Here is a 24,197-nt window from a genome sequence, read left to right as displayed (position 1 = left end):
TCTCATATTCCTGCTGTGTTCCCATGAGTGCCCATCCTTAATTTGCTTATGGCAAACTTTAAATGACTAAACATACTTACATAAACGGTCCCAGACATTTTTCATGAAGAACAAATTCAATCCTATGAGAAAAACAGCAGGTTAACTAATTAGGGATTTATACATATTCTGCTTAAATAAACTGCTCTTCCATTTACTAGTTATAAATTCAAAATTTCAGGATACTAAATCTTTGTATAAAGCACTGATCTTTTAAATAAATTACTTGAGAAGTACTATATATCCCACAGTGGTTGGGCACAAATTTTGGAGTTAAATAGATGTAGGCTAAAAACTCAGCTCCATTGCTGGCTGACTGCAAGACTAGGAGCCAGTCATTGTCCTCTCCAAGACTCAATTTCTGCATCTGAGGGTGAAATACACTTAACACAGTGCCGAGCATATGGTAAACGAACGGTAGGTATTTTTATCCTTATTAACAGAATACATTCATTTCATAATACAGCATTTAATTCTAAATCCTTAAATAATCTTTGTTCATTTTTATTTAAATTTATAGATTGATTCTATTCTTTTTAAATTAGGTGATAAAAGTATTCACTAACATTTAAATTTCATAGGGAAAAATATGCTAGACAAATATCAACATGAGAAAATAACCAAAGAGAAATGGTGAATTTATCTATGAATATGTAACCAGTGGGGTCCCCTGCTTGTTACATTCCCTCTGAAAATACCAGCTTCATCATTCTTTATTAAACATCTCAATCGAATGTATTGAGTGCCGAAACCAGCTTATGCCACCTCATGAGCTAACTCTGCATCTCTATTCAGTGAAGTCACACTGAAATCAGTTATGGTGGGAGAATCTACTCCATGAAAATTGGCAAGTACCATAAACAGGGCTTCCCCAACCCCTCTCTACCTCAGAGCCAGTTTACCAGCATACCAGCAGATGCACTTTATGGTAGATTAATGGGCTTTAGAACCAAACTACTTAAGAAAATAAACTTTATCGCAGCCTTATGTTTGGAATAAGATGACATCATTGAAACAGTTATAGTCCTGGTTCAGATTTTTTTAATGAGCCTATATTGTGTTAGTTTTCTATAGATGAAATTACAGTAAAACTAGAAAATCTGGACCATGAGTAGGAAACTATATAAAGTAGGGTACTTCTATACAGCTCAGTAGCATGACTTTTTTTCACTGCCACGGACATAGAACAGTCTCTTAAGATGGAGTGGTAAGCAAAACAACAAACAAAAGAAGCAACAGCAAAATGTAGAAGAGTATGTGTAATGAGCAGCCATTGTGATTAAAAAAGAAGCTATCTACACATACGTGTTCATACATGTATAAAATATCTCCGAAAGGATATGCAGGAAACTGGTAAGAGTGACTGCCTCTGAGTAGAAAACTGAGGATTGACTTTTGTCTTTTTTTTTTTACCAAAACACTTATATTCCTGATTTGTTAAAAATCTATTTTAAAAGTATAACTAACAAAAACATCTCATAAAAGAACTGTTTTCTTAAGTATGAGTACAACACTAAGAGTAGCTTTCAACTAATTAACAGTATTTGGTTTTTTAAGGTTTACTTACTCTTCTGAATTTCCAGAAAATTATATCATAGCTTTTTTCCATAATCTCAACGTTTTTCATGTTTCTCTTACTCTTTCCAAAGAAATGTTCTTATCAAATTTATGTTCATAATAAAAACCTAATTAATTTTAGTTTTTGAGGTATATTTTGAGGTTTATTGACTAGAGGCTAACTTATGGATCAATAAATTTTAATTATCCCAGAATAAGTCAATAGCTACTTGTTATTTACCAGAACAGTCTTACCTTTATTAAACTTTTAAAATAAAAATATAGCCATTACCTATTTCTAGGGAGAACAAAAAGTTATGTGTATATAACAACCTGCAGAGTTGGTGATACAGTCTTTGGTTTTAGGCTTTCAGGGTGTGCAAATACTATATTACACAGACTGTTTTAGAAGGAAAGAGCTAGTTCTGTTTACTGAAGACCTCTAGTCTATATATTGCCATTAACAGTGAGGGACTAAAGATGATTTTGTAAGTGATCTGAACCTAAAAGTCATTGTAGTAATCGCTCCAACATGATACAAAAATTATAGAAGTTCTGCACAAGCCATCAACATTCAAAATATTTATGTTTTAGTTGGTCATATTACATATGTGACACAGGTCAAAAATGAGATGATACAGAAGGCTTCTAGGATCATGTGACTCCCTTGCTTTACAGTTCAGGATTTCAAATTAAGCAGGTAAATCAAGATGTAAAAAAAATGTCCATGATTGTCCAAAGTACCCTTGGATATGTTTACTAAGAATAATTCTCACAGGATCAAACTTGGAAGATGAAAAACATTGAAATATTTCATCAAAAATTCTATTTCAGTTGTCTAGGTGAAATATAAACCACAGCATCATCAATATTCTCAGCACTATCTGGTTTATAATTGTTTTTGTTTTATTTATAATGAATGGACAGATGAATGAATGGTTTAATGAATACATTGTTTCGTTAATTAATAAGCTGTTTTGCTTTGGGGTCTCAATATAACTTTGTTATTTTTAAGTAAAATTTGTAATTTTAATTTGTTCTGTTTTTATCTACAGTTGGAGTGCCAAACTATATCTTACACCAAGTAACATTGTTCTGCTTACTGCCATAGCTCTCATCGGTGTCTGTGTTTTCATCTTGGCAATAATTGGCATTTTACATTGGCAGGAAAAGGTTTGTTCATTTAAATGAAACATTAACTTTGGTTAATTTATTCTAGTAATACATACATTGCTCTTTAAAAACACTATGTTTATTTTAAACTTTTTTCATATGACTAGAATTTCATCATTTTTCAAGTTCTGTCCAAAGCATCATTTTATTGATGATTATTTTATCCCTGGAAGTTACTAATGTCTCCTATCAATTCATACAAATCACAGGAGATGTCTACTTTAAAAGTTTGATGCTGTACAATAGTAATAAAGTGATCATTCAGAAATCAAAAGGCATTTAGAAACAATTTCATAATGACCTGAAAAATAATAATGATTTTAAAAAATGAACTTGTGTTCAGTATCTACTGATAAAGTCATGGACATTCTTTGGCTAGGATTAACAGCTATCTCTTTGAAAAGAATTAGAGTAAAAAGAGGTTAAATTATTTTCTCAGGGTTTAGGTGGAAGGTAACAACTAAAGCAATAAACAGCCAGGCACGGTGGCTTATGCCTGTAATCCCAGCACTTTGGGAGGCCAAGGTGGACAGATTGCTACAGCTCAGGAGTTCGAGACCATCCTGGGCAACACGGTGAAACCCCATCTCTACAAAATATAAAAAACATTAGCCAGGCACCATGATGCAAGCTGTAATCCCAGCTACTCAGGAGGCTGAGGTGGAGAATCACCTGAGCCCAGAAAGTTGAGGCTGCAGTGAGCTGCGATTGCACCACTTCACTCCAGCCTGGGCAAAAGGAGTGAGACCCTGTCTCAAAAAAGAAAAAAGCCATAAACATCTTTTTCATCTATTAAGTATTCTTTGCATTAAACTGATTTCTGTTCTTTAGTATAATACTCTAAATAATAATTGAAAACAAAACTCCCAAATATGTAAAAGATTTTTATGCAATGTTTATGTGAAGAAAAAAAGAGGCTATCACTGTAAATTTATTAGCAGTTTAGATATATGTGAAAAAGCCAGTTTCTATTTGTATATGGGTTCCAATCAGTGCCCTCAAAATAGGGCTTCTTTGTGGCCCCAAAGAAAGGTGTTTTTCTTTTTTTGCACCTACACTCTGGATTGTCATGCCATCATAATCATTTTTTGCTAACTAAAATTACCATCTTTGTTCTTTTAACATATGAAAAAGAGAACATACTAGTTGTCCCATAAATGTTCTTTTTCATACTTTCGTCGCTTTTAAAAAAATCACTCCTTTACATATCAAAAACAGTAACATGCAGTTACATATTCAATTAACCTTAAGATTGCAACTTAAGAGTAAGATCAAGGACAACCATACATACTTTGTCCAGGAGTATCACAGTATCATCTGAAAGATTCCATAGTTCTCGACCTATGAAGCAAAGGAAATTAATTTCATTAATTCCTCAGTAGATCTGATTACAGCATAAACATTGTATGCTTATAACAATAATTATGCAGTAGCCAAAAATTAAAGTTTTAAGTACAAGTATATATTTGACCATGTATATACTGTGTCTCCTGTGGCACTGTGGTATCTCAAAGAGGTAGAACCTCTCTAACCACTTTTTTACTTAAGCAGGCTGGCTCCTTCTACCATTTTCTCACTGCAAGCTTTCCCCAGTGTCTGTCCCTGCCCCTCTTCTTTCAACACTTTACCTGCCAATTTCATCAAAAATCATGGCTTCAGATATCCCCAGCTCTCATCTCTAAAGGTCCTTCCCCATTTCCAGCTATCACCACGATAGCTCAACCTAGATGACTTACAACACCTCAAAACCAGCATTCTAAAGCTTCATCTGTCTTACTTGCCTACAAGATTTCATCAATTGCCTATGGACTCTGCCTCTGTGAGAAGTTCTACAGCTGACTCCACTTCTACATTCCTACTGCACTGCTTCACCCAGCCCCTTCTTACGTCCTACTTGGTCTCTTTCTTTCCATTCTCTCCCCTTTCCATTCCATTTAGCGCACACATCATTCAGTTTAGCCTTCATCATGTCACTCCCCTGCTCAAAAAGCTCTGGTGAATATCCATTGCCTTTTATGTATAAAATCCTTGGCCTGGCCTGCGTATGACTTCCATGTGACTCCACAGTCTTATTTTTTACCAGCTCCTTTCACATATTCGTGCTCCTTCCAGCCTTCTCATGATTGCTCATGTTGTAACCCCAGCATGGAATGAATACCACTCTCCCCATTTCCATGCTTTCAAATACTTCCATGTCTTTTCAAAGCTTTCCCTTTCCTCACCCAGATCTAGAAGTAGTCTCTTAGACTTGGTAACATTTTTCACTTTTTATCTTGAATTACAGTTATACAATATGTTTTGTGTTTGTCTTTTTGGAGAACAAGATACAAAACTGAGGTTTTTTAAATATTAAAATATCAAACACAGTATTGGTATTGGGAGTATTGGAAGCAAAGGGCCAATGAATATCTGCTAAATTAACAATTTAATGAAAAAATAATTAGTACATTAGTACTTTAATATAATTAGTTTAGATTTGGTTTTGTTTGTGGTTTTTTGTTTTGTTTTGTTTTTTTTGAGACAGAGTCTCACTCTGTCACCCAGGCTGGAGTGCAGTGGTGCAATCTTGGCTCACTGCAACTTCTGCCTCCCAGGTTCAAACGATTCGCCTGCCTTAGCCTCCCAAGAAGCTGGGATTACAGGTGCCCACTACCACACCCAGCTAATTTTTGTATTTTTTTTGGTAGAGACAGGGTTTCACCATGTTGGCCAGGCTGATCTCGAATTCCTCACCTCAAGTGATCCGCCCTCCTTGGCCTCCCAAAATGCTGGGATTACAGGCATGAGCCACCACCACACCCAGCCATTAGATTTGTTTATTAACATCAGTGTTAAGAATGAGAGAAAAATGCAATCATTGATTTATCCTTATAGAATCTAATGCTTATTCCTATTTTCAAGTAGATAGTAAGTGATAAGAAGCTAAGTGTTTAAGGACCCTAAGTATTTAATGTGCCCTAAGTATTCAAGTATTTCTTGTTTTTTATTCAATTAGTCATTAATTATAAAACAGCTACTATAAACTACAAAAATACTAGAATTAGGAAATCATATCTATTATCTACTAATTGCTGGAGACTTTTAAAAATGAATCAGTGTATTTCAGAAATGAATCTTTTTGTAACATTTCTCTACCATTTATAAACGAGTCTAAAATTCTTTTTCAGAAAGCAGATGATAGAGAAAAACGACAAGAAGCCCACCGGTTTCATTTTGATGCTATGTGACTTGCCTTTAATGTTACATAATGGAATGGCTGTTCACTTGATTAGTTGAAACACAAATTCTGGCTTAAAAAATAGGAGAGATTAAATATTATTTGTAAATGATGTATCCCATGGTAATTATTGGAAAGTATTCAAATAAATATGGTTTGAATATGTCACAAGGTCCTTTTTTTTTTTTAAAGCACTTTGTATATAAAAAGTTTGGGTTCTTTATTCCGTAGTGCTGTACATTTCTGTTCCTTTGTGGAATGTGTTGCATGTACTCCCGTGTGTGTGTATTTATAATCTTATTAGTGTCATGATGATGGAAAAAGATGTGTGTAAATAAAAATAATTAAATGAGCAGGAATTTTTGTGTCCACTTGACTTGGTCTTGCTTCTTATTCTAATGATGCAAATTATACTTTTGTGAATATATCACAGAGTCATTATGCATTCAGCTTCATCACAGCAGGTCAGGGGTCTCTCACTGATGACATACAATATAGTGATCGGGCTCTGACTTGGTAGCACAGTAAGACAGACTTGCCTTAAACTCCTAATTCCACCACTTACAAAGTCATTGTTTGAACTTGACTCTTGTTTAACCTGTGTAGCCTCAGTTTTCTTGTTTATTCAGTGGGGCTAATGATACTTGCTTGAGTTATTGTAAACATTAAATGGGATGATGTATGTGAAGTGCTTAGCTTGGTGCCTAGCACAGAGTAAGTGCTCAATATGTGGTAGTTGTCATTATTACTATTTTAGATGATCTTATTAGACTTACACATCTAATTATAGAAATATGTAGATTTGATAGAATTTTATTTTCAGGCATGAAGAAATATTCTTTGGAAAAGCTAAATTTTTGGCAACTGACATATAAAGATTTACTTGCTCATATTAACTAAAAATTATAGTACTCTCCAAGAATTAATGTGTCCTAAAAATTTTCCTCTGAAAACTGATCCTTATCATGTGATAATGAAGAACATTTGATTTCTTGAAAGGAAACTGCTGTAGGCAGCATCTGGGAATGCAAATCTTCAATCACATTTCTATTCTCAAAGGCTTGGAGAAGTCTATAATTTACATTCAGACTTCAATGCAAATTTTATATTGTGAATTTCACATTTCCAAAAAGTTACTTTAAAAAGACTTTAAGACAGAAAAAAAAGTTTATCAATGCTAATAATTTTCTAATATGCAAATGGACATGTGATGCCTATAAAACACAAAAAGTTTCTCTGAAAACAATTTTGTTCTTATTTTTTTCTTCAGTTTACTGAGAATGGCATGTGTTTTTACTTTGTATCTAAGCATGTTAACATGTCTTCTTAATAAATATTCCTTATTGAAACAAAGTATTTCAGTGAGTTTTTAAATAATTATTTCAGAGCACGAAGAGACCTTAGAGCTTTCGAAAGCATTTATCTGGACTGGGAGACGGGTAAGGTGACTTGCCCACTGCCTCTCTGTGGGTCAGGGGCAAGATGGGACTCTCCTGACTGTAATACTTAGTTATCAACCCACAGCACTCTCCTAGGCACTATGTGACACTTTCCCAAAGACAACTGGGCTCATTATTGATACAGCCTGAGTCTTAAAACTCATGTGGAGTCAGGGTTTACAAGACAAATAAAATATTAATGACAATTAAAACTACAATCAGTGATATTAATACTGTTTCTGTATTTCCAAATGCAACTTCAATATCATTTATTAAGGGACAGCAGATAAAAAAAAAAGTGTCACAACATTGAGAATCACTAACAAGACCTTTATTTTAATTTTGAATATTGCATTGGAAAGAGAACAAGGCTTTGAAGTCAGACCAATCTGGATTCAGGGCCCAACTCCCCGATTTCATGACTCTGAATCAGTCACTTCTTTGAACTTTAGTTTCTTCATCTGTAAAACAAAGATAGTGAGTGATACCTACCTTCAAGGACTGCTCTGAGTCTGAAATGGCAGTTTGTACATAGAAAATGCTTGCTAAGTGCTGTTTTTCTTCCTTCCCATTTCCCATTACAGTGACAAATGAACATTTTCTGAGATTTCTTTCCCACTGACTATATGTTAGTGTTATCCATCTTTGGGGAGCTAGGAAGAGTAATTAAGAATTAATAATCATTTTGAAGATACTGTAAATACATTAATACACCATTTATTAGAACTAGCCCTTTACATTTCCCCATCCTTGCAAGTAGCTAGAATACCTCATAAAAAGAAACAAAAACTTAAATCGTGTCCAGCAGACCTCGATGGTATACCTGGGATTGATCTAGGATATTTAAGGGCTTACTCCTCAGGATAAACGTGAATTAAAACCAGCCCTTGTGATTACCTGCACCTGACCAGTTATTTTAAAAGGCTAATAGATAGTAGATTAGGGAGTGCTTTTGATCCACAACTGTACAAGGGAAAGGAAGGAAACAAGATTAGGCAGAAAAATCAAATTGTGATGCATTCTCAATGGAATGCCTCATAACAACCCTACATCGAGTTCTGAGATAGGATGACCTCTCCTATCTCCTAACCTGCCCAAGTTAGAATATGAAGGCTGGGCCTTTACATTCCCACATTCATCAGTTACAGGGCACAGGATGCCCCAAAGGCCTCTAACAAAACGAAAACAGGTACAAATAACCAGTATCAAAAATGAAAAGGGTATAACTACAGATAATCTATTTATTAAAAGTAGGAAGACTTGGAGAATAACTTTATACCAATGGATCTGAAAGTTTATACAAAATGGAACAATTCCTAGGAAGATATCACTAAAACATAAAAAGAAACAAAACCCTAAATATTCATTCTGGTGGATGCTGTGGTGTAGTGTCCAGATCCAGCATCAAGAATAAAGGACTTACTATCCTAATTTCTGGGCGTGTCATCACTGTTCATCTGCCAGCCTCATCTGGAGAGCAGAGTCACCCAAGATCAGTCCCCTCTTCTTAACATAAAAATCTTAAGTGTTCATAAACTAAAAAGTAAAAGCCGACAGACCTGTAAGGAGAAACAGACAAACTCACGATTTAAGTGGGAGACATCCACACTTTTCTACGGTAACTGAAGGAAAAAGTAGGCAGGAAATCAGAAAGCTTAGAGCTGACCTGAAAAGCACTCAGTCAATCTAACCTAGTGGTTATTTATGTAACACTCTCACCAACAGCAGCAAAATACTCTTTTTCAGTGCACATGGAACACTTACCAAGACAGACCATATTCTGGGCCATAAAACAAGTCCTACCAAATCTAAAAGAATAGAAATCATACAAAGTAGATTATCAGACTATAATAGAATTGAACTAGGGAGATCCATGGAAAATACCCAGATATTTTAAATAACCATAGGGTCAAACAGGAAGCCTCAAAGGAAATTTTAAAATATTTTGAGCCAAATGAAAAATACAACATAACAAAATTTGTAGGAGGCAGTGCTGGGGGGTGGTATTTATAACATTAGATGCACATATTAAAGAAGAAACGTGATGAAAGAAACCAAGGAAGACTTCAATAGAAAGTCAGTATGTTCATGGATTAGGAGATGCCAATACTCCCCAAAGTGATCTGTACATTTCACGCCATCCCTATCAAAATCCCAGCAGCATCTTTTTGTGGACATGGACAAGATTTTGTGCAACTTATATGAAGGAGAAAATAGACTAGTTTAAAACAATGTTGAAAAAGAAGACAAAGTTGAAGAAATCAAACTATGTGACTTTAAAACTTGTTATAAAGCTAAAGTAATAAAGACCGTGTGGTATTGGCAAAGAGAGACACATAGACCAATGGAATAAAATAGAGTCCAGGAATAAACTCACCCAAATACAGACATTTGATGTTTGACAAAGATGTAGAAGTTACTAAGTGGAAGTCAGTCTTTTCAACAAACAGTGTCAGAAAAATTGATCATCAGTATTTGCCATAAATACAAAGGGCAAAGGAGAAAAAAAGAACCTTGATCTAAACCTCACACCTGACACAAAAATTAACTAAAAGTGGGTCATAAATTTAAATATAAAATGTAAAACTATAAAACTTTAAAAGAACACATAGAATATCTTCATAGGCTAGGGTTAAGCAGAGTTCTTAGAAATGACACCAAAGTTATGATTCTTTTTAAAAACTAATGTGACTTCATCTAAATTAAAAATGTTTGCTTTGACAAAGACACTTCTGAGAGAATGGACAAGCTATATGTGCAAAGAAAAAAAAAATTTTTTTTAGATGGAGTCATGCTCTGTCACCCAGGCTGGAGTACAATGGTGTGATCTCGGCTCACTGCAGCCTCCGCCTCCCAGGTTCAAGCAATTCTCCTGCCTCAGCCTCCCAAGTAGCTGGGACTACAGGTGTGTGACACCATGCCTGGCTAATTTTTGTATTTTTAGTAGAGACAGGGTTTCACCATGTTGGTCAGGCTGGTCTCAAACTGCTAACCTCAAGTGGTCCACCTGCTTCATCCTCCCAAAGTGCTGGGATTATAGCCATAAGGCACCGTGCCCGGCCAAGAAAATATTTTCAAATCACATATCCAACAACAGACTTGTATCTGAATCTATAAAGAACTCTCAAAACTCAACAATACAAAAACTGGGACAAGATGACACCTAAGGAAGCTCCTGCCTCTCCCAAAGCTGAAACCAAAGCAAAAGCTTTGAAGGCCAAGAAGGCAGTGCTGGAAAGCATCCACAGCCACACACAAAAAGGGGTGTCTGCACTTCACCCACCTTCCAGCACCTCAAAACACTACAGCTCTAGAGACAACCCAGATACCCTCAGAAGAGTGCCTCCAGGAGAAACAAGCTTGACTACTCTGCCTGATTCCCCCTGACCATTGAGTGTGCCATGAAGAAGACAGAAGATAACGACACACTTGAGGTCATTGTGGATGGCAAAGCCAACAAGCAGCAGAGCGAACAGGATGTGGAGCAGATCTGTGACACTGATGTGGCCTGATCAATCAGGCCCAGTGGAGAGAAGGCGTGTGTTTGACTGGCTCCTGTTTATGATGCTTTGGATGTTGCCAACAAAATTGGAATCATCTAAACTGAGTCCAGCTGGCTAATTCTAAATAGACATCTTTTCACCAGTAAAAATAAAAAACAATTTGAGTGGGCAATAATTTGAGGATACTTCAATAAAGAGGATATATGGGTAGCAAATAAGCATATGAAAAGATGTTCAACAGGATAAGCCATTAGGGAAATGAATACTAAACTATGAAGAGATACCACTACATATCTATCATGAATAAAGAATGCTTTCACGGATAAAACAAAGAATGCTGACAATTCAAAGTGCTAATGTGGATGTGGTACACATCTCTGGTAAATTATAAAACTTTTCTGAGAAACACTAAGGAAATTTTCAATAAATGCACATCTGTACCATGTTAATGGACAGGAAGACTCAAAATGGTAAAGATGTCGAAGCTCTCCCAACTCCACTCATCCCAATGGGGTGTTGTGTTGCTGAGCTTGTTAAGAGGTTTCTAAAATGTATACGGAAATATAAAAGAACAAGAACAGCCAAGATAATCTTGAAAAAGAACAAGGACCTGCTCTACCAGGTAACAAAATAATAAAGTTAGGGTGATTAGGCCAGGCATGGTGGCTCACACCTGTAATCCCAGCACTTTGAGAGGCCGAGATGGTTGGATCACCTGAGGTCAGGAGTTTGAGATCAGACTGGCCAACATGGTGAAACCCTGTCTTCACTAATACTACAAAAATTAGCCTGGCGTCATGGCACACGCCTGTAATCCCAGCTACTCGGGAGTCTTGAGGCAGAAGAATTGCTTGAACCTAAGAGGCAGACATTGCAGTGAGCCAAATTATGCCATTGCCCTCCAGCCTGGACAACAAGAGCGAAACTCTGTCTCTGAAAAAAAAAAAAGGGTTAAGGTGATTAACAGAGTGTGGTACTGGTGAAGAGATAGGCCAATGGAACATATTAGAGAGTGCAGAGAAAGACTCATATACATGGACGTTTGATTCAGGAAGGAGGTAACACCACAGAGCAGAGGAATATGAACAGCCTTTTAACAATAAATAAGCTGAGACAATTCATTAACTAAAAGATAACGGCACTCCCATCGCACAGAAAAATCAATTCCAGGTGGATTGAAGGTGAAATACGAATGCTTCTAGTACTTAATAACTTCATGATACTAGAGTGAGGGTGGGTTTCCTATTCATTAAAAAAACTATAAAGGAAATTTCTGATATATTGAAGTATATTAAAATTAGTAACTCTATCCACAAGAACTATAAGAAGTTTGAAAGTGTGACGAGACAAGTCACCAAATGAAGGTATTTTCAACAAATAAAAATGACTGTATTCAAAATCTAGAAATCCTACAAAATTATTTAGAAAGAAAGACAGTTCAATAAAAAATTGAGCAAAAGGATTGACAAAAAGCATTAACTGCTGACAATAGCCAAATGTTGGTATGGATATGGCACAACAAAAGTCTGATACACTCTTAGCAGGGCAAAGTTTAAAAAAAAAAAAAAAAGTAAAAGCAGTGGTTGATTTAGAGTAGAAGATATGCATACTCTAAATCTACATATCACTTCTACTCTTAAGAAATTCTCACACACGTGCACCAGGCTATAGGTATAAAAATATTCATAGCAACTATGTTCAGAATGGCCAAAATCTAGAAAATGCCTAAATATCCATCTACATGGATTTTTATACAATGAAATACTATACAGCCAGGACATTTCATGAACTATACTTGCACACACCACATGGATTAATCTCACAAAGTTAAGCCAAAAAGCAAAACACAAAAGCATACACACATCATGATCCACGCATACATATAAAGTTCCAAAACAAGAAAAATTAAACTATATTGTTTAAGGATATATTTATTTTAAAAACTACAAAGAAAAGGTAGGAAACAACAAAAGTCAGAACAGTGATAAACTCTAGGGAACTGGGGAGAAGATTATGACCAAGCAGAGGCACATGGAGGACTTTAGTACATAAGCGATGTTTCATTTCTTGATTTGGGTAGTATTTTCATGGCCCTTCACTTTATTAAATTGTACATACGTATTTGTTTAAGGTGCTTTTCTAAATATGGATTATATTTCACAATTTTTTAAAAAAATCTTATAAAACTTTCCCAAAGATCCCTTTGTAGATCATATATCCAGAAACAGAAGTTTCATTACAAGTCTTAGATTACATATTTTATAGCACAAAATAGTTTGAGATTTGTTAACAGTACAATAATTTTGATATACCTTTCTCAAAAATATAACAATTAAATAACAGTGACATATAGTTGAATAGATGCATTCCAGTCATGTTTGTTTTAAATAGCGTAAGCATATAAGCCAGCACAGATATTCATAGTTCATTAAGCCCTTAAGTTGAATTTATAAGAAATTTTTATTATTTAACAAACATTACCAAATAACTGTATCAAGAATTTACACTTTATGGTTTCATATTGTGCCAATAAAATAGCATTTGTTTCAGCTTTTAGTAAATACGGTTTTCTTTAGAGGGGGGTGTTGTTTTTTAATAAAAGAACACCAGGTTAGAAAGTAAACAGGTTTAAGAAAACACATCTCTTTTCAACATGGGATTCTGGTTTTAAAGAAGAAGATACCATATATGTTAGTAACTTTATTCTTAGAAATATACAGTCATATGTCACTTAACAACAGACATACATTCTAAGAAATGCATCACTGTGCAAACTTCATGGAGTGTCCTTACACACATCTAGATGGTGTAGCCTATTACACACCTAGGCTCTACAGTTTAGCATATTATTCCTATGCTACAAACCTGTACAGCATGTGACTGTACTGAATAGTGTAGGCAATTACAACACAATGGTATTTGTACATTTAATTATATCTAAACATAGAAAAGGTACAGTAAAAATATGATATTATAATCTTATGGGACCACAGTTGTGTATGTGGTCCATCATTCACCCAAAGGTCGTTATGCAGCACATGACTAAAATTAGGGCATTTCTTAGTTTTTCACAATCAAATGAAAGCTGGTTTCTGCTGAGGCCTCTCTCCTAATGACCAGAAATTTTCTTAACAATTTGAAATTTTCCTGGTAAAGAAGAAATATTTTAGTATTAGTAGAAAGCAATGTTTCTTAAAAGCATTCTTTGTTTAAAATTATGCTAACCAGAAATTTAGAAGTTTAGGGGACAGTGTTACTGAAAGAACTCTTTGACTCCCTGACAGCTCTTCTTCAATATCAATAACACAGGAATGATTGTGGTTCATGCATTTTATAGGCTGAATTGCATTTCCCACAAATTCACATGTCAAAGCCCTACCCCTGTATATAACTTTTTGGAGACAGGGCCTTTAAGGAAATAATTAAGGTTAAATGAGGTCAGAAGGGTTGGACCCTAATCCAATAGGACTGGTGTCCTTATGAGAAGAGGAAGAGACCAGGGGTGCGCACAGAAAGAGTAAAAGGCCACTGAAGACACAGTGAGAAGGTGACAGTCCGCAAGCCAGGAGAGAGGCCTCAGCAGAAACCAGCCTTCAGAACTTGAGACAATACATTTCTACACTGTAAGTCACCCAGTCTATAGCTACACTGTAATTCCGCCACGGCAGCCTGAGCAGACTAATAGAATGCACTTTTTAAAAACTACAATCTTCCCCCCCTAAAAAACCTACAGTTGTGTAATAAACACTGAAATCTTCATATACTGAGAACCCACCTGATTGTTTTTCACTAAACGTCACCATTGCTGTAGCCATATTTGCACCCGGTAAAGTTCAAGATCCATATTATATACAAATAGTTTCTGCACATAAAAGTTTGGTTCTTTTAAAATTCCTCTACTTTCCTTAGTTATAATCTCTGTATTAGCTGGTTCAGCCTGCCACAACAAAATACCATAGACTAGGTAGCCGAAACAACAGACGTACTTCCTCAAAGTTCTGGAAGCTGAAGTCCCAGATCAAGGCAGGAGCCAATTCAGTTTCTGATGAGGACGCTCTTCCTGGCTTGCAGATGACTGCCTTCTTGCTGTGTCCTCACATGGCCTTTCCTGGTGTCTGTGCATGAAGAGACAGCAGGCTCTCTGATGTCTCTTCCCAACAGGACACTATTTCTTTCAGATCAGGGACCCACCCATACGGCCTCATTTAACCTTAATTACTTCCCTGAAGGCCCTCCTCTTCAAATACAGCCTCACTGCGGGTTAGGGCTTCAACATATGAACTAGGAGGGGACACAGACAGTAACAATCTCCAAACGCAACAACCTGCTTTCCTCGGCTGTAATGTAATAAAATGTTAACACTCCCAAACAACAGCAAAACAGAGACACAACAAAAATCTGTTAAGTGTATCAACAATGGCAATACAATGCTTTCTTTTAAAAAAATGGTTCATCAGCCGGGTGTGGTGGCTCACACCTGTAATCCCAGCACTTTGGGAGGCCCAGGCAGGCAGATCACCTGAGGTTGGGAGTTCGAGACCAGCCTGACCAACATGGTGAATCCCCATTTCTACTAAACATACAAAGAAAAATATTAGCCAGGTGTAGTGGCAGGCACCTGTAATCCCAGCTACTTGAGAGGCTGAGGCAGGAGAATCGCTTGAACCCGGGAGGCAGAGGTTGCAGTGAGCAGAGATGGAGCCATTGCACTCCAGCCTTGGTGACAGAGTGAGACTCCATCTCAAAAAAAAAAAAAAAAAAAAAAGATCCATTCTAGTAACAAGTAAATGCCATGCAATACCATTCAAGTACTACATGAGACTTAGAGAAAACCCAATTCAAGCTATAGGAATGACTGTGAGGAGCTGGAGGGCCTGAATGGATGCCTGGGAGACCAGCAGGACACAAGGAAAGCCGAGTCCTCAGTCACCCGGAAACTGCCAGGTAATCTGGGAACAGACTGGGTGCCACTGGGTGATCTTCCAGGAAAATAATAATTCAAATACAGAACGCCCGAGTGAGAGATATGAAAACTGCTTCCCTTTTGATTTGGCTAACATATGGCCACACAGTAGTCTCAGCTCTGATCTGTGCTTTCCTACATTCCTCGAAAAATCGACTGCAGACGATTCCACCAGCACATCTAAAAGGTAGGTGTCTTAAAAGGGAGCCACAAAATGAACATTCCCAGTTGGAATCTACTTCCAAGCCAACATTCTAAAGGAAAAGACTTTTTAGGTTTAATCAAAATAATACAAGTAAGAGCTTCTAAAGTAAATGTAAATGTAGAAGTATTATAGATCTACTTTTGGTATTCTTGTGGTTGCTCTAATCTCTCCCCTTTTATTACAACCTCAACTGCCAAAAGAATCTTCCCAGAACTCCATTACTCCACTATTAAAAGTAATCATTCACCTAACTAGCATTTGAGCACCTATCTCCATAATCAAAGCCCACCATGTCCAACCTCATCTTTAATACAAAACACAACACTCACCCCATGTTCTAGGCTCACCCTGCTCCCTGCCTGCTGAGCTCTTCTTCTGCCTCCTCTCCTCTCGCCACTCCAAGCATTTCCATGGTTTGTGTGTCACCTCCTTCAGGAAGCCTTCTCTGATGACATCACACACAGATTTTTCCTTCAGTCAACAACTTCACATTAAGAACCTACTATGTTCTTAATTTAAGAGCCCCTTATTTGAGAGCCCCTTCCTCTCAAATTTTTTCGGTTCACTGTTGTCTGTGACTTATACTTAATATGGTCTTCTTACTGTCCTATTCTACTAATATGCTACCTTATTATTATTATTATTATTTGAGATGGAGTCTCGCTGTTGCCCAGGCTGGAGTGCAGTGGTGTGATCTCAACTCACTGCAACCTCCGCCTCCTGGGTTCAAGTGATTCTCCTGCCTCAGCCTCTCTAATAGCTGGGACTACAGGCACATGCCACCACACCCAGCTAATTTTTGTATTTTTAGTAAAGACGGGGTTTCGCCATGTTGGCCAGTCTGGTCTCGAACCCCTGACCTCAGGTGACCCACCTGCCTCGGTCTCCCAAAGTGCTGGGATTACATGCGTGAGCCACCTTTTTATATCCACGGGAAAAAGTTCTTAAATGTTTAATTTCCTAATTGATTCTTGCACGCGATCTTAACTGTAGTAGGTGGTTACCTTTAGGAACCCAAACTTACCCATCTTTTATACCCCCATCCATAGCACACGGCAAAGGGAGAAACACCTGGGTATTAATTGGTGTTAAATATGTTTTTCCTTTGTAAATCTCGTGATTTATGCTTTTGTGTCTTTCTTGGAGGAATACAAAGTAAGAGAAAAGAGCTTAATACTTGAAAAATGTTTCGGCTGCCTGACATTGTCTTTCGCTACAATTGGTTAAACAAACATTTACAGAGTTCCTACTACACACAGAGACAGGCATAAACAGTCTATTATGGTAAGGCCTTGATCACGGTTGTATCTCCAGCACCAATCATTGTCTTTTGCACATAATTAACACCCAATACATATGTGTAGAGTGAAAAAAAAGAATGCAGTCTCCCCGCCTGCAAGCAGCTGATATCTTAATGGTGTGGGGGTGAAGGAAATACAAAGGATGAACAAATAAGTAAGGAATGTCATATCAGTGTAATAATCGCTATGGAGAAAATAAAGCAGGATCAAGAATACCACCAAGAGCCAGGCAGTTCTTGGCAGACCTGGAGACTCCCATCAGCGGGCGAAGCCGCCCAGCGTAGTGGCTAGCTGCTAAGAGGGCAGCCCGTGGGGAGGGTGCACAGCCCCGCCGCTCATTCGCTGTGTGGCTCTGGACGAATGGTTTCACCTCTCTGGCCTCGACTTTCCCATTCCCTAAAACCTACTTCATGAGGGGGAGTCTCAGGAGTTGGTACTAAAGTGTCCGTCAACCTGGCGGGCGCCGGGGAAACGCCGGCAGCGCCGCGGGTCGGGAACTCACCGGCGCGAAGAGCACGGAAAGCCTCGGGCTCCCTCTGCCGAGGTCCGCGCCTCCCTGCCCCGGGTCGAGCAAAGTTTTGACCTTCAATGGAGGTCTAGGGGACCAGGGGCCGGCGCCCCTCTGTCTGCGAGGGCTGGCGGATACCGCGCAGGCCGGCGAGGGCGCGGGGCCGAGGTGGGCGGCGCTTCCCGGGCGCCTCCGTCAGGCGAGAGGCCTCGAGGGCTCGGCCAGTTGCCCCGGGCGCCCTGCGCGGGCGGCTGGGCACAGGCCGGGCACTGCCCCGGCGCCCAGCCTCTCGGAGGAGGCCGCTGCGCAGCCACGGCGGGAGGCGCCCCCGCGCCCCCCCCCCCGACGGACCCCGCAGCCCGCCGGCCCCCAGCCCTAACTGCAGCCGGCGGGGAGCAAAGCCGTCCCAGGGCGCGAGGCCGCGGCGGGCGCGCGAGGCGCGGGGCGGGGCAGGTCGGGCACATGCGCACAGGCAGCGCGGCCGGCACGCGGCGCTCGCGCTCCCTGCTTAAATGAGCCTGGGCGCCCCGCGCACGCCACTTCAGTGGATCCTGCACCGGGGCCGCGGGCGGAGCTGCCAGCCAGTCCCGCGCCGCGCGCCCTCACCCCTCGGCCCTCGGGCGGTCGATGGGACGGGGCGACGCGGAGCAGGAGGCGGCGCCCGTCGGGGGGCTCGGGCCGCGCGGGAGCCCACCGGGGGGCTCGGGCATGGCGGGCCGCAGGACCTGAGCCCTACCCCGCGGGGAGGCAGCTGCTGGCCGGCGATGGGGACAGAGCGGGGCCACCGCCGCCGCGCCGGGCCGTGAGCGCCGCGCCGCCGCCACCGCCGCCACCTCAGCCCCTCGCGAAGCGCCGGGCAGCTCGGGAACATGGCCCTGGAGCGGCTCTGCTCGGTCCTCAAAGGTAAGGACCAGCGCTGGGGCCGCGGACGGCGCCCCCTGCGGGCCGAGGCTAGCGCGCCGCCCTGCGTCCCTTACCCGCGCCCGGGACCCGACGCGCCTCTTTGTCTGGCGGTGCTCGCGGCTACTCTGAGCGGACCGCGGGGCGCGCGCCCTGCCCGGCTCCACCGGCTCTCCGGGCGCGCCGCCTCCGACCCTTGCGAGTCCGGCCGACGTTCGCGGGCGCGAGTGGGAAGGGGGATCGGGTCGGGAAGGCGGCCAGGAGGCCCATGGGCCCAGGGGGGCCCTCCGAGCGGCGCCCTGGCGCCGCTTCGGTAGAATTCCGCGCATCCGTTTGCAAAGTTGTGAGATTCCTGTCGTGGAGCGAAGGCCTCTCTTTCTCCAGATGTGATGGCAAGAAGTAATTCCACGCGAACAATAAAAGCCGCGGCCGTGACGTCGTGCAGCCGTTTTCGAAGAGCTCCGCGGCGCCTGCACCTCGCGGCGGGGAACGGGGCCTGCCGGGCCGGCCGGGTCCCACTTGCTGCGGCCGCGGAGGCTGCGGCACCACTGCGGGCTCCGGGGGCGGCGCGCGGGCGCCGCGGACCCGGCTCGGCCAGGCCCCCGGGGAGCGCTGCTGCTCCGGCTGAGCCCGGGCGCTTCCCGGGACACGGCGCTCCCCGGAACCGTGCTCCTCGCGTTCCCCAGAGGTCTCAGAATTCCCCGCCGCTAGTGTTCGGTTCTTATTAATTTGTTGTACCGGGAATTAAAACAGTTGGCTTGCCAAGAGCACAGAGCTCTAAAACACACTCCACCCGCTTTGCATTTTCCAGGAGGCGGTAATTTAGATGAAAATTTATATACATAGATAATTAGGGATGGGATACAAAGTTGCTCCTGAAACTCGGACTGAATAAATCGTCTTTTCAATTTTCAGAGGGAAAACAGCACCACCACACAGTAAAGGACTTCCCTTTTCCCCCCTGCTGATTTAAATTGAAAGTTGACATGTTTGTAATGTTCTTTTTTGACATGTTCTTTTTTAAAACTATGGAGAGTACAGCTGAGGCGTTATTGACGGTGGCATGTGTAACTCAGCACTGTATCTTAATATCTGTAGAGTGACAGATCATGGTGTTTTTCCTGCTCCCTAACAACACTTTTTTCAAATTTGTTTTATTAGAAAGTTCAGTATAATTTTGCTTTTGATTTTAATCGGACACATTGTCTACTCTCCACTTATTCCTGAATTCGTAATTGAGATTCAGTAATTTAATTCCTGAAAAAGGAATGTTTTGTTTTACTCTTTCGTGATAAATCGTATGCACGCTAGGATTTCTGATCGTGCTGCTTATCTGAATTTTCTGCCGTTGTCGGATTGCGCTCTCACTACGGTAAGGTTGTCAGCATGTTACTGACCGTGCATCCGAGAGCAGCCCCCGGATGAAATCGCGTAGATCTGTCACACCACTTTACCTGCAGAACTTGCTAAAATCGAGCTGGATAGGGTAGAGGCTGGTAGAGCCTCCTCCAATGGTGAAGAGATTTGCACCGTTTCTGCCTTCGCCTTTGCCGTGGGTGCACACTGCCCTCTGTGGCCGTCGTGGTGAAGCGTTGAGTGTTGCACCTTTCAGGAAAGGATTCTGATGATGGCAGAGCTACGGTGAAAACAATATAGTGTCTGGCTTTTCTTTTTTCAGTGTTAGTCAGCCTACGCTATTTTTACATGCTGGAGTATTTTTAAAGCTCAAGCTGAATTATTGTTGTTGTTGTTGCTGCTGTTGGTGGCGGCTTCCTAGAGAGAAAGCAAGCTATTTTTAAAGTCTTCTGTGGTATTAACTTATAAATGCCAAGAACTGGTCTGGAAAGATTCAAGAAATTGTTAACAGTAGTTGATTCTAATACAGAAATCTAGGGGATTGAAAGACAAGAATGAAGGGAAGACTGGTTTCACTGCACCCCCATTGGTATCACTTGATTTTTTTTTTAACCAAACACATGTATAACCTATTTAAAAATCAATATTTTAATTTTTAAAAATTGCCTTTTAAAAAGATACTGGGCTTTCCCATTACTAAGTACTCATTGTGTGCCCCAAGGCATGAAGAAGTTTTCCTTTTATCCTATAAAGTGAATTGCTTCAACATCAAAGAGGTGCTTATCTGAAGCAGCTATTTAACATTTACATAATTGTAGACATTACCCACGGACGCCTTGTTTGGAATATTATGGTCAGTTTCTATTAAAATAAATCAGCCATAATGAGTGTGTGAGATTTTAAGTAGAAAGTAATTTTAGTTCTTTAAGATGCCACTGATTATTCTTGTTTTACTTTCAGCCGTTAAGACAAAAGAATAACCTTACCAGGCTTTTAAACGTTTCCTGTGTTGTGGAAACTAAATAATTCACTTTTAACTGTTTGTGATCACTCTAGGCCTCACAGAATTTGAGTTAACCTGTCAAGGTTAACTAAGCATTATAGTCCCATGAAAATATTACATGACGATTATAAATCCATTTTTGTTCTTATTCTGCACACTTGCTTCAAGAGAATCTATTCAACTCAGCGATCTTTAAAGCTGTAGAAACTGGTTAAATTTGTGTTGTAACAGAGCAAAAATATTCCTTGGCACTGTATTTAAAAATCTTGTCTGAGACGGTACAAGTATTAACTCCTGTTTTTCATTCTTACATCTCACCCAAGAACGTAAACTAGTTATACAGAAATAAGTGTGGTACTGAAAAACTTGTCCTTTAATACTAAAGCCTTGTTAAAAATCAACTTTTTGACTTTTCCTTCCAGGGTTTGGGAAGAACTGTTTTAACACTGTTAACTGAAAACTCTTATTAAATAATGGTTTTGTTGTAGTAAATCCTCAACTGCAATCTGGTTTATCTTTCATTTTGAAATTAAAATCACTGTTTAGGAAAAACCCTGCATGACAAAACAAGTTGAAATCAAAGCCACTTTCAGTCCTTTTTAGAAAAGATAGAAAAATGATAGACTATAAATAAAGTTCATTATCTGAAATTTTAAAACAATAGACTACCTCCTTCTCTTGGAGTACCACCCATCCAGCATGATCTCCTATCATTTTTCAACTTACGCTTCTATAGAATAATTATTGATACTTAGAAATACGTCTGCTTGAGGCACTGGAGATTCAAATTACTATGATCTTTGAATTGGAAAGGAGCATCTTAAGAGGTCTAATCCAGTGGTTTCCAAACTTCAAAGGAACTCTTGTGAGGAAGCACTAAAAAACAAAAAGGACAACAGAAAAGAACAGAGTTGCTGTGATTGGTGGGAGGCCTTGCCCTCTCAATCACCTCCAACACCAGGGTGGCTCCAAGAACTGACACTTCAACGTGTTTGTTATATTGCTTCCAAAATTACAGGGTATAGTAATGTGAAAGTTCAATCCTTTCTAATGAAAATGACGTGAAGACATGTTGGTTTAAATATGCCTGGAGTAACATTGGAAATTACAGTACTAGAAGATACCAAGTAGTCTTTCAAATATGACCTGATCATGTTAGAAGGTGATGGTAGTCACTGTGCAGTCAGGAGGACTGATGTGTAATTAAAATAGAGCTTACGAAAGTGCCATCTCAGATCAGCTCCACTGAGGAGGAGTTTGTCACATTCTGCAGGAAAGAGAAAGCACTTCTGCTACAGAGTTACTCTTTCTTACTAAAGTGATTGGCATGTGATTAGCATATGTAGGCTGGAGTAATCCCAAAGTTCACCATCCATCTTTGTTCTTAACTAGTAAGGTATGATTGAGTTTAATTAAATTTGGGTACTTTTTTTGTTCTTTGGAACATAGTTTATCAAAAACAAGTGACTGCCATGTCAAATAGTATGTGGACTCTAATTGAACTCTGTTCTGCTGTCATTATAGGAAATGGCAATGAGCAGAGAGACCAGGTAGGTGGTTCTAGCATCTTGTGTTGGATTTTAAAAGCCTTATGTTTACCACTGAGTTGCTTAACACAGGAAGACGTAGAAAGAGACACATTTAATTACTAGCAAAGGTAAATTGAGCCACCTTGAAAATAACAGTGGTGGCAGGGTATCTCAGGAGGGTGGGGGGGAATCTCAATTCTTTTCCCATTCCCACATTTTAAATTTTTTTGTGCTTACATTTTAAAAAGCGAGGTCACATGTGTGGCTACTGTTTGTTCATCCAAAATGTGTGCTTGTCAGTTACTGTGCTATGTGTTGCGGATACAAAGAAGATACACTGGAGTCACGCTCAGTCACCCCCATGTGTTCATCGTGTCTGTATTGAGTACTGTTGAGGCCAGACAGTCTTTTAGGCTGTGGAGATGCATCAGTGAATCAGACAGACAAGGCCCTTCTTTCTAGTAAGAAGAGACAGACAACAAACAAGCCTCAAAATACCAGGTAATATAATAGTGAAATAAAGCAAAACGAAGGAGAAAATGTAGCGCTTATTTAGAAATTGGGAAAGCCTCACAAGACCTGAACAACAGGAAGGAATCAGCCAAGGAGATTCTAGGCCGAAGGCACAGCTGGTCCCTGAGGCAAGAATTAGCTTGATGTGTTTTAAGTGATGGGAAGAAGGCTTGTGTTCTGGTAGAGAGTACTCGGAAGGCCAGAGAGACACACAGGCTCCAGGTCACACAGGACCTCCAAAGTCAGAGTAAGGGGCATGGATTTGTTCTAACTATAATGGGACTCTACTGGAAGATTTTAAGCAAGGCTGTGATGTGATCTGATTTGTATTTTGAAAAGATCACTGCCTGCTGTGTATATAGTACACTATAGGGACTGTGGCAGAAACTTCCAGTTGTCTGCAAATATCCGTTTAACTCTGTCAGTAATTCTCTGAATTTAACTGAGTGCATAGTTCCCCAAAATGAAGACTATTTCCCAGTTTCCTGTTGGTTTAGGTGACCATGTGACTAAGTCTAGCCAGTTAGATGTAAGTAAAAAATGATGTGTGCAACTTAGGGGAATTGTTATTTTTGTTGTTTAAACTTTTATTTTGAAATCATTGTAGATTATGGGCAAGTGTTTTTGTTTTGTTTTATTTGAGATGGCGTCTTGCCCTGTCACCAAGGCTGGAGTGCAGTGGCACGATCTCAGCTCACCACAACCTCTGCCTCCCAAGTTGAAGCGATTCTCCTGCCTCAGCCTCCCAAGCAGCTGGGACTACAGGTGCATGCCACCATGCCTGGCTAATATTTGTATTTTTAGTAGAAACAGGGTTTCACCATATTGGTCAGGCTAGTCTTGAACTCCTGACCTCGTGATCCGCCCACCTCAGCCTCACAAAGTGCTGGGATTACAGGCGTGAGCCACTGCACCTGGCCCTGCGCAAGTGTTTTTAAAGAAAGGGGGAATGCCCTTTATCAAGTCATCATTCTTGCTGACTAAAATGCAG

At 40.1% G+C, this 24,197-nt stretch overlaps 3 protein-coding genes across 10 annotated transcripts in view; 2 read left to right on the top strand and 1 right to left on the bottom strand.

The window, feature by feature from the left end:
• ITFG1 (integrin alpha FG-GAP repeat containing 1) overlaps positions 1 to 7,339 on the top strand; it is a 293,341-nt gene extending 286,002 nt beyond the window's left edge. For both annotated transcript variants that reach the window (XM_077987196.1, XM_001114075.5), the window contains 2 exons: positions 2,652 to 2,769; positions 5,937 to 7,339. In XM_077987196.1, coding sequence (XP_077843322.1) covers positions 2,652 to 2,769; positions 5,937 to 5,996 — 178 coding nt within the window. In that variant the 3' untranslated portion in view covers positions 5,997 to 7,339. The remainder of the gene's footprint in view (positions 1 to 2,651; positions 2,770 to 5,936) is intronic.
• Positions 81 to 18,497, bottom strand: LOC106995002 (uncharacterized). Its single transcript, XM_077987197.1, has 4 exons — positions 17,900 to 18,497; positions 7,918 to 8,078; positions 4,061 to 4,110; positions 81 to 122 (listed from the first exon to the last, which is right to left on the bottom strand). Exon 1 carries the CDS (start codon positions 18,367 to 18,369, stop codon positions 17,983 to 17,985), a length of 387 nt encoding a protein of 128 aa, XP_077843323.1. The 5' UTR covers positions 18,370 to 18,497; the 3' UTR covers positions 81 to 122; positions 4,061 to 4,110; positions 7,918 to 8,078; positions 17,900 to 17,982.
• The window catches only part of NETO2 (neuropilin and tolloid like 2), a 63,008-nt gene continuing 57,254 nt past the window's right edge, over positions 18,444 to 24,197 (top strand). For 6 of the 7 annotated variants that reach the window (XM_015126055.3, XM_015126058.3, XM_015126054.3 and 3 more), the window contains exon 1: positions 18,444 to 18,808. In XM_015126055.3, coding sequence (XP_014981541.1) covers positions 18,775 to 18,808 — 34 coding nt within the window. In that variant the 5' untranslated portion in view covers positions 18,444 to 18,774. 7 annotated transcript variants of the gene reach the window in all.

Source organism: Macaca mulatta, chromosome 20 (genome assembly GCF_049350105.2).
Source record: "Macaca mulatta isolate MMU2019108-1 chromosome 20, T2T-MMU8v2.0, whole genome shotgun sequence".
NCBI classification, from domain to species: Eukaryota; Metazoa; Chordata; class Mammalia; order Primates; family Cercopithecidae; genus Macaca; species Macaca mulatta.
This window is presented reverse-complemented; position numbering and strand designations above follow the sequence as displayed.